The sequence below is a fragment of the Mustela lutreola genome, chromosome 7 (assembly GCF_030435805.1).
Source record: "Mustela lutreola isolate mMusLut2 chromosome 7, mMusLut2.pri, whole genome shotgun sequence".
Taxonomy (NCBI): domain Eukaryota; kingdom Metazoa; phylum Chordata; class Mammalia; order Carnivora; family Mustelidae; genus Mustela; species Mustela lutreola.
In genome coordinates, this window is record NC_081296.1 from 88137027 (window position 1) to 88159063 (window position 22037).

Genomic DNA, 22037 nt, shown 5'->3' on the forward strand with positions numbered 1-22037 from the left:
AGAATAGAGCTTTAAAAATATTTAATTTGGTAGAAATGAATAGAAAGGACAGGGGCCAGGAGAGTTAAAGCATTAAGGAAGTATTTGCAATGGCCAGAGTTACACAGCAGGTTGTGACCCACCAATAAGCCATGAAACCAATACAGTGAAAGATGAAGCCAAAGGTTTTAGAATTCTTATTTTAAGATTATCTATTTATTTGTTTGTTTGTTTATGACAGAGAGAGAGAGAGCGCACAATAGCAGAGGAAGAGGGAGAAGCAAACTCTCTTCTGAGTAGGCAGCCTGATGTGGGACTTGATCCCAGGACCCCAGGATCATGGCCTGAGTTGAAGGCAGATGTTTAACCGACTGAGCCACCCAGGCTCCCCAAAACCAAAGGTTTTAAACAATATTAGGGTAGATTGCTCTTAGGAAGACAAAGTGTTATTTCATAAAGACTTGGTCTCAGTTGTACATGTATATAAGTATGCATTTATATTGGATCAAGATTTAAAATACTTCTCTTATGGTAAGACAGGTATTTTTTTAAATTAAATTTTTATTTTTTATTAACATATAATGTATGATTAGTTCCAGGGGTACAGGTCTGTGGATCGCCAGGTTTATGCACTTCACAGCACTCACCATAGCACATACCCTCCCCAATGTCCATAACCCAACCACCCTCTCCCTACCCCCCTCCCCCCAGCAACCCTCAGTTTGTTCTGTGAGATTGAGTTTCTTATAATTTGTCTCCCTTCCAATCCCATCCCGTTTCATTTTTTCCTTCCATATCCCCCAAATCCCCCACATTGCCTCTCAAATTCTTCATATCAGGGAGATCATGTGATAATTTTCTTTCTCTGATTGACTTATTTTGCTCAGCATAATACCCTCTAGTTCCATCCACATCATTGCAAATGGCAAGATTTCATTTCTTTTGATGGCTGCATAGTATTCCATTGTACATATATACCACATCTTCTTTATCCATTCATCTGTTGATGGACATCTAAGTTCTTTCCATAGGTTGGCTATTGTGGACATTGCTGCTGTAAACATTCGGGTGCATATGCCCCTTCCTATCACTGTGTTTGTATCTTTAGGGTAAATACCCAGTAATGCAATTGCTGGGTCATAAGGTAGCTCTATTTTCAACTTTTTGAGGAACGTCCATGCTGTTTTCCAGAGTAGTTGTACCAGCTTGCATTCCCACCAACAGCGTAGGAGGGTTCCCCTTTCTCTGCATCCTCGCCAGCATCTGTCATTTCCTGACTTGTTAATTTTAGCCATTCTGACTGGTGTGAGGTGGTATCTCATTGTGGTTTTGATTTGTATTTCCCTGATGCTGAGTGATGTGGAGCACTTTTTCATGTGTCTTTGGCCATCTGGATGTCTTCTTTGCAGAAATGTCTGTTCATGTCCTCTGCCCATTTCTAGATTGGATTATTTGTTCTTTGGGTGTTGAGCTTGATAAGTTCTTGATAAATCTTGGCAGATTTTGGATACTAGTCTTTTATCTGATATGTCATTTTCAAATATCTTCTCCCATTCTGTCAGTTGTCTTTTGGTTTTGTTGACTATTTACTTTGCTATGCAAAAGCTGTTGATCTTGATGAAATCCCAATAGTTCATTTTTGCCCTTGCTTCCCTTGCTTTTGGTGATGTTCCTAGGAAGACGTTGCTGCGGCTGAGGTCAAAGAGGTTGCTGTCTGTGTTCTCCTCAAGGATTTTGATGGATTCCTTTCTCACATTGAGGTCCTTCATCCATTTTGAGTCTATTTTTGTGTGTGGTATAAGGAAATGGTCCAGTTTCATTTTTGTGCATGTGGCTGTCCAATTTTCCCAACACCATTTGTTGAAGAGACTGTCTTTTTTTCCATTGGTCATTCTTTCCTGCTTTATCGAAGATTAATTAACCATAGAGTTGAGGGTCTATTTCTGGGCTCTCTATTCTGTTCCATTGATCTATGTGTCTATTTTTGTGCCAGTACCATACTGTCTTGATGATGACAGCTTTATAATAGAGCTTGAGGTCTGGAATTGTGATGCCACTAATGTTGGCTTTCTTTTTCAACATTCCGCTGGCTATTCGAGGTCTTTTCTGGTTCTATATAAATTTTAAGATTATTTTTTCCATTTCTTTGAAAAAAATGGATGGTATTTTGATAGAGATTGCATTAAACATATAGATTGCTTTAGGTAGCGTAAACATTTTCACAATATTTGTTCTTCCAATCCATGAGCATGAAACATTTTTCCATTTCTTTGTGTCTTCCTCAATTTCTTTCATGAGTACTTTATAGTTTTCTGAGTATAGTTTCTTTGCCTCTTTGGTTAGATTTATTCCTAGGTACCTTATGGTTTTGGGTGCAATTGTAAATGGGATTGACTCCCAAATTTCTCTTTCTTCTGTCTTGTTATTGGTGTATAGAAATGCAACTGATTTCTGTGCATTGATTTTATATCCTGACACTTTACTGAATTCCTGTACAAGTTCTAGCAGATTTGGAGTGGAATCTTTTGGGTTTTCCACATAAAGTATCATACCATCTGCAAAGAGTGATAGTTTGACTTCTTCTTTGCTGATTTGGATGCCTTTAATTTCTTTTTGTTGTCTGATTGCTGAGGCTAGGACTTCTAGTACTATGTTGAATAGTAATGGTGATAATGGACATTCTTGCTGTGTTCCTGACCTTAGCAGAAAAGCTGTGTTTTTCCTCCATTGAGAATGATATTTGCTGTGTGTTTTTCATAGATGGCTTTGATGATATTAAGGTATGTACCCTATACTTTGAAGAGTTTTGATCAAGAAAGGATGCTGTGGGACGCCTGGGTGGCTCAGTGGGTTAAAGCCTCTGCCTTCGGCTCAGGTCATGATCCCAGAGTCCTGGGATCGAGCCCCACATCGGGCTCTCTGCTCAGCAGGGAGCCTCCTTCCCCCTCTCTCTCTCTGCCTGCCTCTCTGCTTACTTGTGATCTCTGTCTGTCAAATAAATAAATAAAAATCTTTAAAAAAAAATAGAAAGGATGCTGTACTTTGTCAAATGCTTTTTCAGCATTTATTGAGAGTATCATATGGTTCTTATTCTTTCTTTTATTAATGTAGTGTATCACATTGGTTGATTTGTGGATGTTTTGGGAAATTTTTTTTTAAAGATTTTATTTATTTATTCGACAGAGAAAAGTTCACAGGTAAGCAGAGAGGCAGGCAGAGAGAGAGGAAGGGAAGTAGGCTTCCCGCTGAGCAGAGGGCCCAATGCGGGACTCAATCCCAGGACCCCGAGATCATGACCTGAGCAGAAGTCAGTGGCTTAACCCATTGAGCCACCCAGGCGCCCTGTTTTGGGAAACTTTTGGTGACTGCTTCAAGCTCCTTGCTGGTTATGGGTCTGTTCAGATTTTCTATTTCTTCCTGGTTCAGTTTTGGTAGTTTTTGTGTCTCTAGGAAAGCATCCATTTCTTCCAGATAGTCAAATTTGGGGGCATATAGTTGCTCATAGTATGTTCTTATAATTGTTTGTACTTCTTTGGTGTTGGTTGTGATCTGTCCTCTCTCATTCATGATTTTATTTATTTGGGTCCTTCCTATTTTGTTTTTGGTAAGTCTGGCCAGGGGTTTATCAGTCTCATTAATTCTTTCAAAGAACCAGCTCCTAGTTTCATTGATGGGTTCTATTGTTTTTTTGGTTTCTATTTCATTTGTTTCTGCTTTGATCTTTATTATTTCTCTTCTCCTGCTGGGTTTAGGCTTTCTTTGCTGTTCTTTCTCCAGTTCCTTTAGGTGTAGGGTTAGGTTGTGTACTTGAGACCTTTCTTGTTTCTTGAGAAAGGCTTGTATCACTGTATACTTTCCTCCCAGGACTGCCTTTGCTGCGTCCCACAGATTTTGAACAGTGTGCTTTCATCATCATTTGTTTCCATAATTTCCTGGTTGACCCATTCATTCTTTAGTAGGATGCTCTTTAGCCTCCATGTATTTGTGGTCTTCCCAAATTCCTCTAGCTTCAGAGCATTGTGGTCTAAAAGTATGCAGGGAATGATCCCAATCTTTTGGTACCAGTTGAGAACTGATTTGTGATGCAGGATGTGATCTATTCTGGAGACTATTCCATGTGCACTAGAGAAGAATGTGTATTCTGTTGCTTTGGGATGGAATGCTCTGAATATATCTGTGATGTCCATCTGCTCCAGTGTGTCATTTAAGGCCTTTTTACCTTGTTGACCTTTTGCTTGGATGATCTGTCCATTTCAGTGAGAGGGATGTTAAAGTCGCCTACTATTATTGTGTTATTGTCGATGTGTTTCTTTAATTTTGTTATTAATTGGTTTATATAATTGGATGCTCCCATATTAGGGGCATAGATATTTAAAATTGTTAGATCTTCTTGTTGGACACACCCTTTGAGTGTGATAGAGTGTCCTATTTCATCTCTTATTATCGTCTTTGGCTTAAAATCTAATTTATCTGATATGAGGATTGCCACCCCAGCTTCTTTTAATGTCCATTAGCTTAGTAAATTGTTTTCCACCCCCTCACTTTAAATCTGGAGGTTTCTTTGGGTCTAAAATGAGTTTCTTGTAGACAGCATATTGATCGGTTTTGTTTTTTTATCCATTCTGATACTCTCTGTCTTTTGATTGGGGCATTTAGTCTATTAACATTCAGAGTAACTATTGAGAGATATGAATTTAGTGCCATTGTATTGCCTGTAAGGTGACTGTTACTGTATATTGTCTCTGTTCCTTTCTGGTCTACTACTTTGAGGCTCTCTCTTTGCTTAGAGAACCCTTTCAGTATTTCGGGTAGAGCTGGTTTGGCGTTTGCAACTTCTTTTAGTTTTTGTTTGTCCTGGAAGCTTTTTGTGTCTCCTTCTATTTTCAATGATAGCCTAGCTGGATATAGTATTCTTGGCTGCAAATTTTTCTCAGTGCTCTGAATATATCATGCCAGTTCTTTCTGGCCTGCCAGGTCTCTGTGGATAAGTCTGCTGCCAATCTAATACTTTTACCATTGTATGCTACAGACTTTTTGTCCCAAGCTGCTTTCAGGATTTTCTCTTTGTCACTGAGACTTGTAAGTTTTACTATTAGATCACAGGGTGTGGACCTATTCGTACTGATTTTGAGGGGGTTCTCTCCACCTCCTGGATTTTGATGCTTGGTCCCTTTGCCATATTAGAGAAATTCTCCACAATAATTCACTCCAATATACCTTCTGCCCCCCTCTCTCTTTCTTCTTCTTCTGGAATCCCAATTATTCTAATATTGTTCATCTTATGATATCACTTATCTCTCGAATTCTCCCCTCATGGTCCAGTAGTTGTTTGTCTCTCTTTTGCACAGCTTCTTTATTCTCCATAATTTTGTCTTCTATATCACTAATTCTCTCTTCTGCCTCATTTATCCTAGCAGTAAGAGCCTCCATTTTTTGTTACACCTCATTAATAGCTTTTTTGATTTTAGCTTGGTTAGATTTTAGTTCTTCTCTTTCTCCAGAAAGGCTTTTATTTCTCCAGACAGGGTTTTTCTAACATCTTCCATGCCTTTTTCGAACCCAGCTAGCACCTTGAGAATTGTCATTCTGAACGCTAAATCTGACATATTACCAATGTCCTTATTGATTGGGTCCCTAGCTTTCGGTACTGCCTCTTATTCTTTTTTGTGTGTGTGTGGTGAGTTTTTCTGCCTTGTCATTTTATCTAGATAAGAATATAAGAACGAGAGAATAAAAAAATAAAAGAGTTGCAAAGACTCCAGAAAAATGTGCGTTAACCAAATCAGAAGTGACCCCAGATGTTGGGGAGAAGAAAGCGGGTAAAAAGAAGTTAAAAGAAAATAAATTATAAATAAATTAATTAAAATAAATTAATTAATTAAAATAAATTAATTAAATTAAAATAAAATAAATAAAAATTTTATATATAATATATATAATAAAAATTATATATATATATATTAGACTGGTGAATAGAACAGAGCCACTCACTTGATTTGGGGTGTATTTTGGTCTCTTAGAAGAAACTACCTCCCAAGATTTTAAAGAAAGAAAAACATATATATACAAAAATAAGGGTAAATACAATGCAGGATGAAATATGACTATAAAGATGAAAATTTTTATTTTTTTTAAAGAATAAAAATAAATTTTTTAATAAATAAAATTTTTTTAAAGATTTTTATTTATTTACATGACAGAGAGAGATCACAAGCAGGCAGAGAGAGAGGAAGGGAAGTAGGCTCCCCACTGAGCAGAGAGCCCGATATGGGGTTCAATCCTAGGATCCGAGATCACGACCTGAGCCGAAGGCAGAGGCTTTAATCCACTGAGCCACACGGGCCCCCCTGTAAAGTTGAAAATTTTTTTAAAAAATTAAAAAAGGAGTTGATAAGGTAAGTTGGTTGGGAAAAGAAAGACAAAGAAAGTGTAGAGAATTTGCTCAAGCTGGAGACTAGAACAAAGCCCTGTACTAGATTTAGGGTATATTTTGATCTATTAGAAGTTGTATTCCAAAATTTTTCAGAACAAAACACCCTATATGTATACAAAAAATAAAGTTAGATACAATGAAGGATAAAATATGACTATAATAATGAAGGTTCAAAAAGATTTTTTTTAAAAAAGTATTTTATTTATTTATTTGAGAGAGAGAGATCACAAGTAGGCAGAGAGGCGGGCAGAGAGAGAGGGGAAAGCAGGCTCCTCTGTGAGAAGAGAGCCCGATGTGGGGCTCGATCCCAGGACCCTGAGAACATAACCTGGGCTGAAGGCAGAGGCTTAACCCACTGAGCCACCCAGGCACCCCTCAAAAAGATGTTTTTAAGAAGGGTATTGTTAAGATAAACTAGTTAAAAAAATGTTAAAAATAGGAAAGAGTAAAAGTTAAAATGAATATGAAAAATATGAATATGAAAGAAATATGAAAAAGATTTGAAAGAATATGAAAAAAAGTTTTAAAAATTTAATTAACTTTGCAAGACTAAAGAATCATGAATTTTATGCTTTGCTTTCCCCTCCTCTGTAATTCTGCTATTCTCCTTGATTGGTGAGCTTGGTCTTGGCTGGATGTTCTTGCTGATCTTCTGGGGGAGGGGCCTGTTGCTGTGATTCTCAAATGCCTTTGCCTGAGGCAGAATTGCACTGTCCTTGCCAGGGGCCAGTCTAAGTAATCTGCTGGCCAGATCCTTTGTTCCCTGAATGCTTTTTGTAGAGCTCTTTCAGAAAGTGGTCAATTTTCTGTTTCTAGAATTGCTGCTCTTCTTCTCTTCTATCTCTTATGGCTCCAAGAGGCACCGCCAGATACACACTCCCACACACATGCTATGGTGCTCCCTGGACTCTGCTATGGATATGGCCTCTTTAAAGCTCAGAGAAGGATGATTTATATGCTTTCAAACAGATTGATGGCCTATTCACCTCAGTCTCATATTTGATCAATACAGGGATGCCTGCCCACTCTTGGTATCTGCTCAGGTTCTGATCTCAAAGGTCCTGAGACTGAGCTCCCTCCGCACTTAACAGGGAGGCTGCTTGGGCTCCTCTCCCTCTGCCTACAGTTTTAATAATTTGGAAAAACACTGGTGTAGGTGATGGGAGGAAGAGTCTGATCTAGAATAACAGCATTGAAGATGGAAAGGGGAATAAATGTAGTTGGCATTTTGAAGGAAGAATTGACAGCTTGGCAATTGATTACATAGGGTGGGGTGGTTAGAAAAAAAAATGGCAGAAATCTAAGAGATTTTGAGAGTTAGGCTGCCATTAATAAATCTACCAGGAGCTAGTTTTTTGCTCAGGATGATGGTGAGGTAGAAATAAGAGGCTAGATTCTCAGTCACAGATCCCTGCCCTTATTCTCTATGAAGGTTGTGATTTAAAACTGTTTGGCAAGGAAGAGACTAGTAGAGAAAATGATTTGGTGTTGGCCTTTTTAGTACTATTCAGATCACATGATATATGTGACCATCCCTTCTCCTCACAAAACCATATTTATTAATCTGTATATTTGTAGCCTCTTTTACACAGATTGATTTTTTTCTTAGCACTGGGAGAGGTATATTCTTTAATATATGTATAACCTCTTTTATGGTTGCAAATTAAATTGCTTTAGAAATTTTATAATTATTTTTTAAGCAATAGGGTGCTACTTACAGAGACATTTTTACATAGTGGTAAAGAGAATGAGCTCAGAAGTCTGAATGCTATAGTTTGAATCCTAGCTCTTTCACTTTGTAGCTGTAGGACCTACTCAGGTTATTTAATTCATAATGCGGGAATTATAGTACTGTTTCCTTCAGAAGTTTGAGGGGAGAAATAAATGAGATAATGCCCACAAAGGGCTTAGCACAGTGTTTGGCACAGGCTGACCAACCAATGTCAATGTAACTAATGTTGTTTATCATAATTACTTTTAGAATGTTATCATGAATCAGATAAATTTGTAATTCATAGATATTTTTGCATTTGGCCTACATATTTTGACTAGTTCCTTTTTTGCTAATAAGAATTTTAATAAGAAATTGTTAAAAATTTAGATGAATATTGTCTTTGAGACTTCCTTATTCCATGAGTACTTCACTTGAGCCTAAACCATTCTCTTCATACAGATTAAATTGCTAAAGTTATATAGAGTCAAAATTATTTAAAATTTGCATTATTTAAAAAAAATTTTAAATAAAATTTACATTATTTAATACAGTTCATTACTGTCACAAATAAACCTCAAAATATATAATGATGCAAATACAATAGCAGTTTATTTCTTACTCATGGGACAGTACTCAGAGATGAACACGTGATCAGAGTGGTCTTCTTCCAGGAAGTTATTTAGGCCACTATAGCCTCTGCCATGTTCAAAATGAGTTCTAAGCCCACCTTTGGGGCTATTCTCATTTGAACCAGCCAGAAGGGAAAGATAGCATAGAGGCATGTTTATGGAAATTTTTATGGACCAGACATACATATGTGTGTGTACATGTTTCACTAAAACTCAGTCATGTGGTCACTTGTCACTATTCTCGAGGAGCCCAAGAAATGTAGGTTAGATCTGTGCCAAGCAAGATGAGACCATGGACTTAGGTCAACAGCTACCTGTCTGCTATAGTTGACCTGGAAACAAAGTATAGATTTTAATAGATAGATAGATAGATAGATTTTAGTATAAATTTGCTTACCATTAGGTTCTGACTGTCTAGATGGGCAAGTGAGACAGGAAATGGGTGGATTGAAAAATGGGGAGGAGTTAAGGGGCCATAGGTTTTGATAGTCAAGAGAGGTATAATGAATGTGTTTTAGGTAAGGGGAGTTCCATGGCCAGGAGAAGGAAGTGAAGTCTAAAGCCTCCTAGATTGCAGTAGTTAGTATGAAGAGGGTTCAAATTAGTCCTTCTTTATAACTGTGCTCTTAATTACTGTGCTAAATTGCCCTACTAAACTGTATTGACTCATCATTGTTTCAGACAACCTAGTTCTAAGGACAAAATCCTGGAGTCCATTTACTTGTCTTTCTTGGTGACTTCCACATACAAACCAATGACTCAGCTGGTTTGAATTTTGGCTATGTTATTTATTAACTGTGTGATCTAGAGCAAATAATATACCTTCAATGTTTTGTGATCCATTTCATTGGTCCTTTTGGCAATTCAATGAGATTATACATATGTATATCAAATTATATCAAAATATATCAAAATAATACCATATGTATATATGGTATTATAAGGGTGGCTCTGAATGTTATTGTTCTAGTGTTAGATTTTAGGAGTCATTATTATAGAGATCATCATTTGTTGTAAACCCTCATTTTGGGATTCAGGATATAAAGAAGTTGAATTGTACCTCAAGGACCCACAACTATTTAATTGGTTCCTGAAAGGAACATGAATGTAAGGTTTCCCCACTTATTGTTCTTTCCATGCCAGACTACTTCTTCTAAAAGAGAAAACAAGCCACCCATCTCATTTTTTAAAAATTATAATATTTGGGAGCACCTGGGTGAACAAGACAGTTAAGCATCCAACCTTGATTTCGGCTTAGGTGGTGATCTCAGGGTCACGGAATGGAGCCCCGCTGCAGACTTCCAAGTGCAGAGTCTCCTTGGGACTTCTCTCTCCCTCTCTCTCTGCTCTTCTCCGCTATGCTCACTCAAACTCTCTCTCTCTAAAGTAAATGAAAATAAGTCTCTAAAAAAATTATATTTGTACACTTGTTTCAGGAAATATAATAAAAACTGGTTCAATGCTAATGGTGAACTGAATAGCACTTAAGAATCTAATCTATTTCAGTTATTGTTATTCATTCTCTATTTAACAATCAATTTCTCCTCATTTTTTCTTAAATCATAGTTTTTAATCCTTGTGACAATTTCCAAGCAGCAAGAGTTTAACCTGATTGTAACCTTGAGAAATTGGATTAAATAGTAGCCTGAAAATCTTACTTGTTACTTACCTGAATCTGAATTTAAAATACCAAGAAGAAATTAGAATTGGGGCCTTTTGAGCTTGCTTAATTCAGTTGGACACAAAAATCCAATATTTCAGAGCAACATTGATATTTCAAGAGAGTCGATTTTTTAAAAGTTAATAAAAGAAGTACCCTTCTGAGGCAACGATGGATTGGAATAACATAAAAATAACACATAAAAGGTTTGTGGTGGCTGATGTTAAGCAGGCATGTAGCATTTACGTTCAGTATACAAATAGCAGAAGAAAAAGAGATAAGGATCTTATACATTTTTTTCCTCCGAAATTTTTTTCTATTTGAGTCTAGTTGACACAAAAAAAGGATCTTATATTTTGATGAGACATTTTAAAAAAATGATTGAGCATGCTTACAGCTGCATCTCAATGGTATTATGTAAATTAAGCTCTAGCAAAGCATCTGTTTTCTAATGTTTCTACTATGAAAGATATACGTAATAGCTCTATAATAAACAGCTTAAGAACACATAAAGTATTCATACAGTATAAAGCTGTGGCCGGGAGGACAGTAGAGGATGGTATGGACATGAACGCTTTCCTATTTAAAAGAATTTTTTTGAATAAAATTGTCATATGGATATTCTAATGTTCTTTCTAATTTTATTAACTGCTCCTGTTCAAAACTCATTGATTATAGAACTCTACTCTTAAAAACTAGCATAGTGTTTTCTAATCTTTTTAATACTCGAGGTTCTTTTCTGAATTTTCTTCCAGCTAACCCTGTGGTTTCAAAAAGTTGTCTACCACATACTCTGCATATTTTAATAAGTAATTTGTTCTCTTTTTCTAATTAATCAGATAAATATGTGTGTGTCATCACACTCAGTTGATGTAATTTCAACTAAAAGCAAAGAAACTTGACATTTTGTCTTTCCTATATAGTCTTGGAGGTAAAGGTTTCATGTTCCTTCAATTTTTAAAAGTACTCTAAATCACTGATCCTCATAAATGTTTTTGTTCATCTTTAGGACCTTGAAACAACATAAAATTAAGGGGAACTACCAAAATCGGTTCTATGGTCACTCTTTAGTTGTCTGCAACAGTGCTTTCCAATTGAAATGTAATGCAAGTTACAAATGTGATGTAAAAATTTTTAGTACCCATGTTTTAAAATGTAGGGAAAAACCCAGATGACCTTAATTTTAATAATATACTAGTGTAATCAATATCAAAGTTGAGAACCTATCAACAAAGGAATTCTATTGAAAAACTAGGAGTTCTTATAATTCAATAAGAAGACCTATATAATCAATGGAAAAAATAGACAAGAGAACTGAACACTTTACAGAGGAGAATATACAAATGATCAATAAACATGTGAAAATATGCTCAACTTCTTTAATAATTATGGCAATGCAAATTAAAACCTCAGGACAGAGGATGGGCCCAATGTCAGGAAGAAAGAGGACCAACTGGAATATACCTGCAGTCCTGCAAATTTCTTTCCCCACCTCTAACCAAAGGAAACTATAGAGTGTAATGCCTATGGCTTCACTTCCACCTCCTAAAACTTGTGTCATTTTACTTTTAGGGAACTTTAACGAGGAGCTATAAAGGAAGAAAGTCTCTAGGAAATACAATTCCCAGTATAAACGGATTAATGATTTGAACAGTCCAGCACAATGAGATACCACTATCTGCTCACCATACTTGAGAAAATAAAATCGATGTGATTTGCAACAATGAGGATGGAACTAGAGGGTATTATGCTAAACAAAATAAGTCAGTCAGAGAAACACAGTTATCATATGATCTCATTCATGTGGAATTTAAGAAACAAAACAGAGGATCATAGGGAAGAGAGTTAAAAATAATAAAATGACAAAATCAGGGGGAGACAAACCGTAAGAGATTCTTAACTGCAGGAAACAAGCTAAGATTTGCTGGAGGGGAGAAGGGAGGGGGTTGGGGTAGCTGGGTGATATTAAGGAGGGCACTTGAAGTAATGAGGACTGAGTGTTATAACTGATGAATCACTAAATTCTGCTTCTGAAACTAATAATATAGTATATATTAATTAAATTGAATTGAAATAAGTTTTCATTTTCCTAAATGGTTTTACCAGTTTAAAATTGTTGTACCAGTTTGCATTCAGCTGAAACTATGAATTTTACTTGCTCTGTGTCCTCACCATGATTTGGTATTTGATGTTGTTGCTGTCTTATAGACATTCCACTGTTCTAATCAGGTCTTAAGAATGAATGCGTGGCATCTCATTGTGGTTTTAATTTGCATTTCTCTGATGATTAGTGAAGTTTGAAAACTTTATTTTCAAGTTTATTTGTCTTTAAGGAGTGCCTGTTAAGTCTTGCCCATTTTAAAAAAATTTCTGATGTTCTCTTATTGGCTTGTAGAGTTCTTTATATATTCCAGATAAAAGCCCTTTGTCATGAATGTGTATTATAAATCCCATCTCCTGCTTTATAGCTTGTCTTTTCACTGTCTAAATTGTGTCTTCCAATTAAGTTACTAATTTTAATGTAGCCAGTTTAACAAAATAATTTTTTAATTTATGTTTAGTGCTTTTTGTCCTGCTGGAAAAATTTCACACTGCTCACACCATAACTTAGCCATGCTGGTCTTTCAGTTCCTTGAAGGAGACTTGTACCCCTATTTCTTCCTTGAGAGTTTCCCTCCTTTTCTCCTAATTTTTACCTGCTTTTTCTTTAACTTTTAGGTTACATATTTCCTGAAGGAACTCCTCTGTGACTCTTAGGATAGATACGGTTTTCTCTGTTCTATGCTCTCATAATCCTCTGTGCTTTGCTTCCAGAGAAGCTCTTCCATCTTCAAAGTAGATTTTTGAACTATTAATTGTTCAGTCCGCTTCTCTAATTAGTGTGCAAGCTCCAGGAGGTCAAGAATCAAGTCTGTTTTGCTTACCTCTGTATGCTACTCCTTTTGTTTAGCTCAGTTACTGGCATGTAATAGGAGCTTATTAAATATTGAGTTTGCTTATGGTTTTATGTTTGTGACATTTTGTAGTCTATATAGAGAACATGACTGAGACATTTATATAGGCCATGGAGAACAATAATAAGATATTGATAATAAGTTAATCATGTAAGTTGAAAATACAGTCTTGCCCCATACCCTCCTATGTGTTGGGGAGTCCAAGAGATTCTGGAGTAGAGATGCTTTTCCTATTCTCTTTGGATTAGAATATACCCTCACCTACATTTTCACAATATTTAAGTGTTTTCCCTTTTCCCATTTCTTGAGTGATATTTTTATGTTTAAGTTGAAAGCTGTACAGTGAGGGGAGTATATCACATTTAACATAAATGGCAGTAAAACTGCCCAAGCAATGGGTGTATGATATAGACATACTGAATAAACAAATAAGGGGTTGCTGTCGTTAGCTATGTTTTCTGCTGGCTTTTTGGAGATGGTATTGAATTACAAAAGTACAATATGATTTATTTTTTATAATACTTTGCATCAGCAAAAGATATATTAGATGCATGGAAAATGCTTAGCTACAAATTTATGTCCCTCACAATTTGTCTTCATTTGCCTTATGTTCTGGGAAACTTTAGTCTGATCAGTTTCCCTTTTCAGAAAGAATAAGAAATTTTCTTGTCTGTATGGTTCATTGTGGATTGTCAGTGCTATTCTTCATTTAAAATGCAAATGTTCTAACAGAAATTTCCTATGATGATGATCTTTTTGGTGGAGTTGATAAGATGATAGAGACATGTTATCTCTAAGCCTTTGATAATTGTGTTCCTTATTTTTATTCTAGAAGAGACTCACTGCTTTTCATTAATAAGAAAATGGGATTAAAAGAAACATGAATAAGGATTATATTTGCAGAGCCTATTTATTCAGCACATGTTTATAAAGTATCTATTTTGTTCCAGAAGCTAATGAAACTCAGAGATGGATACTTTCTATAAGACTTTAAATTTTTGTTTCAAATGATAGCATTCTGATAAGAGTTGAATTTTAGTGTTTTGCTAGCTGTGTTCTTTTTCTCAGCAATGGAATGAGGGTGACAAAATACCCATCTCATAAAGTTTTTGATATGAGTAAATAAGATAGTTCACCTAAAACACTTACCCCGTGCCTGGTGTATAATAAGCACTCAGTATTTGTTAGCTGTCATTTATCATAAGACTTCATTCACAATAGCCTCTTTTCCATTTTTTTTCTCCCTGTATCTTTCTGCTTATTTTTTCTGTATCGTTATCAGAGCTAAGTTTCTGAAATACAGATCTGATTGTGTAATATTACCTCTTAGGACCATCTTTTCAACTTGAAAAACCTTTCCTGGACCATCTTTTCAACTTTAAAAATCTTTTGTGGTTTTCTGTTGTCACAAGAAGAAAATCATGAGTGGCATTTAGCACCTTGCCATTGCACCCTGACCTCCCTTATCAAGCCAGCTTCTGCCTTTGCCCCCCAAGAGCGTGCAGCCCAAATAAGCCATGTGCAGTTATATTTCACTGTCTTGACTTGTGTTCCACTTTCTGCCTAGAATTCCTGCCTCAACCCTCTCACCCTCAACCCAATGAAACAATTCTGGGTAATATGGGCAGCTCAGAGATATCTCTTGTTCTTCCCAGACAGAATTTTTCTTATCCCTGTCATTTCATTATCTTTAGCATTTATCACATTACTAAAGTTAATTACATGTGTCTTGCTCTCCCACTAGTTTGTGAGTTCTCTTTAAAGCAGAGACCGTAACTTATTTATGACTGTATCACTAGAACCCAGTGGGCACTCAGTAAAAACTTGTTGAAATAATGGATTAAAGGAGAAGTGAGATGGGGGAAATAGGAGGGGGAGACAAACCATGAGAGACTGTGGCCTCTGAGAAACAAACCGAGGGTTTTGGAGAGGAGGGGGTGGGGAGTTGGGTGAGCCTGGTGGTGGGTATTCAGGAGGGTACATATTGCTTGGAGCACTGGGTGTGGTGCATAAACAATGAATTTTGGAACACTGAAAAGAAATAAAATAGAAAAAAATTTGGTTTAATTTTGTTTTAATTTCAGTGGTTTTTGTTATTCTAGATCCTGGGCCTTGTCCAAAATATGAGTGTTTTCCAGTGTCCAAAATGTAAACAGAGAACTCATATTTTTGGTGCTGATGGTGCAAGAAGACTAGCACGGACTCTTGATCTTGATGTTCTAGGTAAGACCACAGGATATTCCTTGCAAAGGAAATGGCAGAAAGGAAGGCAGGGATAAAGCATGGTGATGAAAAATGGCTCAGAAAATGATGAATTGTCTTCAGTTTGTGCTTTAAATTAAGACAGTATTGGGAGTTGTATGTGTTAACCTTCCTTTGCTTTTTATAATACTTCATTAGTAGAAGGCTTTTTGAAGAGGAGGTTTGTTCTGCCAATTATAACTTTTGCTGTAGGTAAAAACTGCCTGTATTTTGAATTCGAGAAGAGTTTCATGGTTTGAGTACTGTAATTGAAGTCCTTCTTTTAAATAATGGTCATTGGTTGTTTGCTAAGGGGACACATCTTTCAGTATAAAGAGGTATATGAAAACACCTGGTTAATATGTTGTAGCAACCTTTCTAAGTTTCAGTTCTTGGTGTATATGAAAAAATGCCTGTCTGAGAAGTTCTGAACTTGTCACTCCTTTTGTTCTAGAAAGATAATGTCTTCTGTTTTCTGTAATCTCTTTATATGTTTTTGGTCCAAAAGATATGGCACCTGAAATACACATTATATGTACTGTTCATGTTACTGAATTGAGGGATTAATTAGTGTTGTAAGAAGTAAAACCAGGTGTTAAGTGAGCAAAACATAGATTTTAAGTAAAACATAATTCTTTAAAAATCCACAGGCAACTTAATGGACGTTTTAGGAAACGTGTTGATATTTTCCTTTTGAATGAGTTTCTGTTCTGGGCAAAGGCAGATGTTAGATGCTGAATAAGGGAGGAAGAGAGTGAATTATTAGTTTTAGGTAGTTAACAATTAAGATCCCTTAGAGATCAGGGAATTTCAAAACATTCTTGATTATAATTAAATTTCTAAAAGTTGATGTTAAATGTGTTATTGTTATTATGCATTTGTACTGTAGCAGCCACCACAGTACCAGGTGAATACTAATGATATATTTTGATACATTGCTATAATTATAGCCACTAATTATATTCTGCAACTGTTTTTTATTTAACTAACCTCGAAAGTTCAATTTCCCAAATCTGCGTAATAACAACAGATTGACATTCACTTATGTAATAAAGTAAATGTGTAATTATAATGGCATTATTGAATTTTACTGACAATATTATAATTCCCTGATTTATAAATAGGTGGTATGATATCGTAAATCACTTATTTTGAATTTGAAATATATCTCATAGAGAAACAATTTCACATATGGAAGTTCCATTTTAATCAACAGCTCACAAATGTTTAGTTACCCTAAAAATGTGTCAGAAACACTGAATACTGATCACAAAAAACAGATAGTGCTTATAGGTTGTTGTATCTAATAGTGTTCTGGGAAAAATAATTCAGTGTTCCAATACAGGGCACATCTCTTCCTTTTAATGCAGTCATGGGGCTCAGTGAGACCTCCCATGATCTGGAGCAGGGGCTCCAATAACAAAGAGGCTGGAGGCAGGAAGGAGGAACTGAAGTCAGGGTAAGAGCTCTTCCAGTTATGGCCTTATGGCTGGTTGAATTCCCCAGGAACCCTTATATGTCCTTTACTGACTCCCTGGCTGCCATTTAATTTACTTAAATCCACTGGGCTATATTTAAAAAATTATTTGGTAAAATGGTTGTCAGAACTTTCTCAGTATTACCTACAAGGACAGATTATGCATAGTCATTATGTCTCTGAAATATGCCCTTGCTTCCTTCAGACCTAGCCCCTCAAAGATAATTTAAAGGCCAGGCTGCACTTTACTCACTCTACATATCTTTATTCCTTTTTGTCCCTCACTGTTAAATAGCTGTTAGCCCATTACCAGTCTCACTATGGTGTGCCACCTGTTTTCTAAAAAGGTTTTCGTCTTTCTTCATCAATTCTTCTTTGCTTATAGATAGGATTATGAGTCTCTAGAAGGCAGAAAATATATTGAGAGGTGACTATATATAAAGAAAACAGTTTTGCTTTTTTTCCTTCCATGATTGTGGTAGAACTGGAACCATTCAGGATTCCTTAGTATGATGGCATAAATCAAGGAAAAAGCTTTATGGGTTTCTAAGAATTTTCTTTAACATATTTTTCCATACCCCTGTGACAGTTTCTTGCACTCTTAAATTGATATATAGAATAGACATCAGATTTACTGAAAAGCTAATCTTTAAGTGACTACAGAAATATTCAGGTATTTTGTCATTGGCTATTGACATTTAGGAAAGATTTAAAGAATTGATTAAGACAAAATAATTTGCTGACAAGAGAAGAATGAATTATGTTACTCTATGTACTTTATAATATAACTTGTAATAGATTTTTAATTTTGTAGCATATACTTCTGCTTTATTTATCTAGCCTGGCCTGGTGCTGCTGACTTATATAAACACACATGTATGTTTCAGTAATGCTTGCATGGATTTGGAGTGGTTCTAGGAATGCTCAGTATCATGACAAGTCAACTTTTCTACTTATGACTCCATTTACTGCATTTTAAGTCTAAATCTTTTGAAAGGCTTCATTTGTAAAGGGGTGGTAGAGTCAATTGTATGATGGATCAGAGCATTTTCCCCCTAAATTCTACCATCTAATAGTAACACAGGAAAGACACACCACCTTTTCAACCTCAAGTGTGTATAAAGGAGGTTCTTAAATACTTCCTGAGATCTCATCTGGTTCACAAGTTTTATGTAATGCTATAAAGATCGATACATGATAAAAGAAAAATAGTTCCATCGGATAAAGAGAAAGGTGGTGGAGATAACAGATCTGCCTTACTTTTCAGCAGTTCTCTTAGCTCACTCATCTGCCAATATCAGGAAGATAATTTTGTTACACTTTTTTTTTGATGAATTTGTCTCCCCATCTTTTTGTCTCATTTCCTCTTATTGCTTGGTATGATGTGTCTATATCAGATATTACCAAGAGAAATACTTCTGCAAATGTCTTCCAAGCCATCTCTTGCTGGAAGACCTCCAGCAAAGAATAAATCAGAGGCCTTATCCCTTGATCGGCTGCCATATAGCTTTCATATATACATAACACAATCCTCGAACTACCCTCCAATGAAATACGTTGGCTCTAATTTTCATTTGAAATTCCTTTTTCAGAGATTTAGCAACTTAAAGATAGTCATAGTTCAAGTTGACTTGAATGAATTTAATTTAAACTTGTTTTTTTGTGTTTTTTTTCTGAAGTTCAAATAGTGAAATTCCAAATGCCTATGTAAACTTTTGTAGTATTAATGGATGTCTGGTGGGCTCTTTTAGGAGACATTCCCTTACATCTTAATATAAGGGAAACTTCAGATACAGGCCAGCCGATTGTGTTTTCACAGCCTGAAAGTGATGAGGTAAGTGATGTTTTTATAAATGTATTTTAGTGTTTTTTTTACAGGATATAAATATACTTTCTGATATTTACAAAGAAAATTGGGAATATCCAGTTTATTTGCAATGCATTTTTAAACAAAGATAAGTTAATTTATTTAAAGCATCTTTAACTATTTTATATCATAAGTATATCAGTGCTTGCTCTGAATTATTATCTGAACAAGTTTACCTGCAAAGGCCTATCACCTAGCCAGTTTTCTCATGAAGAACACAAATAATGAGTGTTTATCAAATTCTTATTTTTCTGGCTAGCAGTATCTAAATACCCAAGATTACCATATTTCAGTATTAGACGTTCATCTGATTGTTAGGAGAAGGAAAACTGATGTAAGAAAGTATTGAGTTGGGGGCACCTGGATGAGGCAGTTGATTGAGCATCCCAGTTGGCTTCAACTCAGGTCATGATCTTGGGGTCGTGAGATAGAGCCTCGTATCAGGCTCCACACTCAGTGCATGGTCTGCTTGAAATTTTCTCTCCCTTTTCCTCTGCCTCTCCCGCTCATGCTGTTTTTCTAAAGTAAATAAACCTTAAAAAGAAAAAAAAAGAAAGAAAAAGTGTTAAGTTGGATATAAGGAAGTTGTTTTATGCATTAGAGATGGGATTTTCACTACATATATTTTAATAAATATGATTGAGGAGGTAAGGTCAAAACTGGTTGTGTTTCATGAGCCAACGTCATTGGAGATATAGTTGATATATTTTCAAGACTGCTGAAGCTTTATGACTTTAAGAATAAAATCTTTTATTTTACTCTCTTTTTTAGATAGGAATAAAATTAATTATATGTATTTCTTCTGTCCTAAGTAACACTTGCTATATAAGCTAGAAGCTCAGCTATCATCTAGATGCATCAGCTTTGATGTAGTTTTTGTGCTTCTTTGCTGAAAAGCCCCAGTCAGCCTTCTTACTGTTATTCCTTTTTGTTTTTCCTTAGCTCATGGGTTTACCTTTATAGTACTATTATTTTGGCTATCCGTAACTACTACTACTTTCATTCCTTCCCTTCTCAAATCTTGTGTGAACTGGAAAATAAAAGAGCTGAGGTTGGTTAAAGCTAAAAATAAAGTAAGGGTAAAAATGATGGTTACCCTATGAACACCAATCTTGGATAAGTAAAGTACCTTCATTTAGAATTCTTTCTTTCAGGGGCCCAAGGTCTTTTCCCTTTCTTCAAAGTCCACAGTTATGGTGTAGGTGATTAAGTTGCTGGGGATATGATCTCTGAGGAAGAGTATAATGTGTAGCACTTATCATTGTGTTTCTTTTCTCTGACTTACAGATAGTAAATGTTAAATTTCCTTTTCAGTCTTTTCTTAGAAATCTCCCAGATAAGCAAAAACTGTAACCCTTTGTTATTCTCATAATTAGTCTGGCAACCCAGCTACCATAGGTGTACTTTATGTAGTGGATGAAAGTTGTATGAAATTCGAGTGTGTTTTAATTACATACTTGTAAAAAATATATTTTATTTATTTGACAGAGAGAGATCACAAGTAGGCAAAGAGGCAGGCACAGAGAGGGGGGAAAGCGGGCTCCCCGCCAAGCAGAGAACCCGATGGGGGGCTTGATCCCAGGACCCCAAGGTCATGACCCAAGCCGAAGGCAGAGGCTTAACCCACTCAGCCACCCAAGAGCCTCTAATGACATACTTCTTTTTTTTTTTTTTTTAAGATTTTATTTATTTATTTCACAGACAGGCAGAAATCACAAGTAGGCAGAGAGGCAGGCAGAGAGAGGAAGGGAAGCAGGCTCCTGGTCGGCTTGATGCAGGGCTTGATCCCAGAAACCTGGGATCATGACCTGAGCCTAAGGCAGAGGCTTTAACCCACTGGGCCACCCAGACACCCCCCTAATTACATACTTTTAAATGCCTCCAAAGAATAGACTAAAGACATTCTATGGTGATTTCTTATAGAATAATTACTTACTAAATTATATCAATTATGAGTTTAGATTTTTAAGTATTTTCTCCACCTATCCATTATTACTTTTTTCTTTGAGATTTCTAAAAAGAAGTAAAAGGAATGTAATAAAAGAGAAAACATAAAGCAACCATCAAAAGATAATGTGATTTAAAACTCTAAACAGTAGTGTCTGTGTAGTTTTTTGGAGTTAAGTTTTTTTAATCTCATTTACATTTGCATAAACATTAGACCTACTATTTTACTGTTGCTCACTGACATTTATGAGAATGAGGACAGCCTAACCCTTTGTAGCTTGTGCTAGGTTTGATTTGGTGAGGTCTTGGTAAGAGTAGTGAGAATTTCGTGTTCCACATTGTCAACCTTAAATAAGAAAACTTCTGAGCAATTTTGAGACTTAGGCATGGCCATGAAAAGAAAAAAAAAATGTTTATTCTGTTTCCATGGAAATTATTACTTCCTACTCTTAGATTGCAGACATTCATTATTAGTAATCATCCTCCTAATAATAATAGCAATTACAGTGTAACAGATGCTGTCAGACATTTTACTTACATAATTTTATGCTCACAACAATTTAATGCAATGTATAAATAGTCCCCATTTTACACATGAGGAAACTGAGGTACAGGGAATTTAAATAATTTTCCCAAGGTTATAGAACAGATAAATGATAAAATGTGATTAATAGACAAGGGTTTTCCTTGCAAACATTGGCGTCTTTCCATTATATCACCTCCCAGGTCTTAGGTTTGATTTCTTTAATTTGTTTTAAAAGGTAGTACAATACTTGGGTGCAGTAAATACATTATTTTATTTGATTCTCTTAACACATTTGTGAGATATGTATAATAATTTCCATTTTTCAGGTGAACAAGCAAAGGTTCATTTACAATAAAGAACTGTCCAAGACAGTGCTAGAGGCTATTTCCCCTCAGTTTTGACAGCGTACTCTATGTATTCTCTTATGAATGCAGTACTTCACTTCCTAATAAACTGCGGGATTAGTTCGGTGTCTGTGATATACATTTAGACTAGCTTTCGGTTTGCCTCCTATTCATATCACAGGATCCTTCTGTTTACTCTTGTGATGAATCTTGCCTCTTGATAAACTTTTTCTTTCCCTTTTACCCTATGAACACTAACAGAAATA

The 22037-nt window shown here is 35.8% G+C and overlaps 1 protein-coding gene across 9 annotated transcripts in view; it reads left to right on the top strand.

Moving 5' to 3' along the window:
- The window catches only part of NUBPL (NUBP iron-sulfur cluster assembly factor, mitochondrial), a 251719-nt gene that overhangs the window by 223952 nt on the left and 5730 nt on the right, over positions 1-22037 (top strand). For all 9 annotated transcript variants that reach the window (XM_059181857.1, XM_059181860.1, XM_059181851.1 and 6 more), the window contains 2 exons: positions 15472-15592; positions 18839-18921. In XM_059181857.1, coding sequence (XP_059037840.1) covers positions 15472-15592; positions 18839-18921 — 204 coding nt within the window. The remainder of the gene's footprint in view (positions 1-15471; positions 15593-18838; positions 18922-22037) is intronic.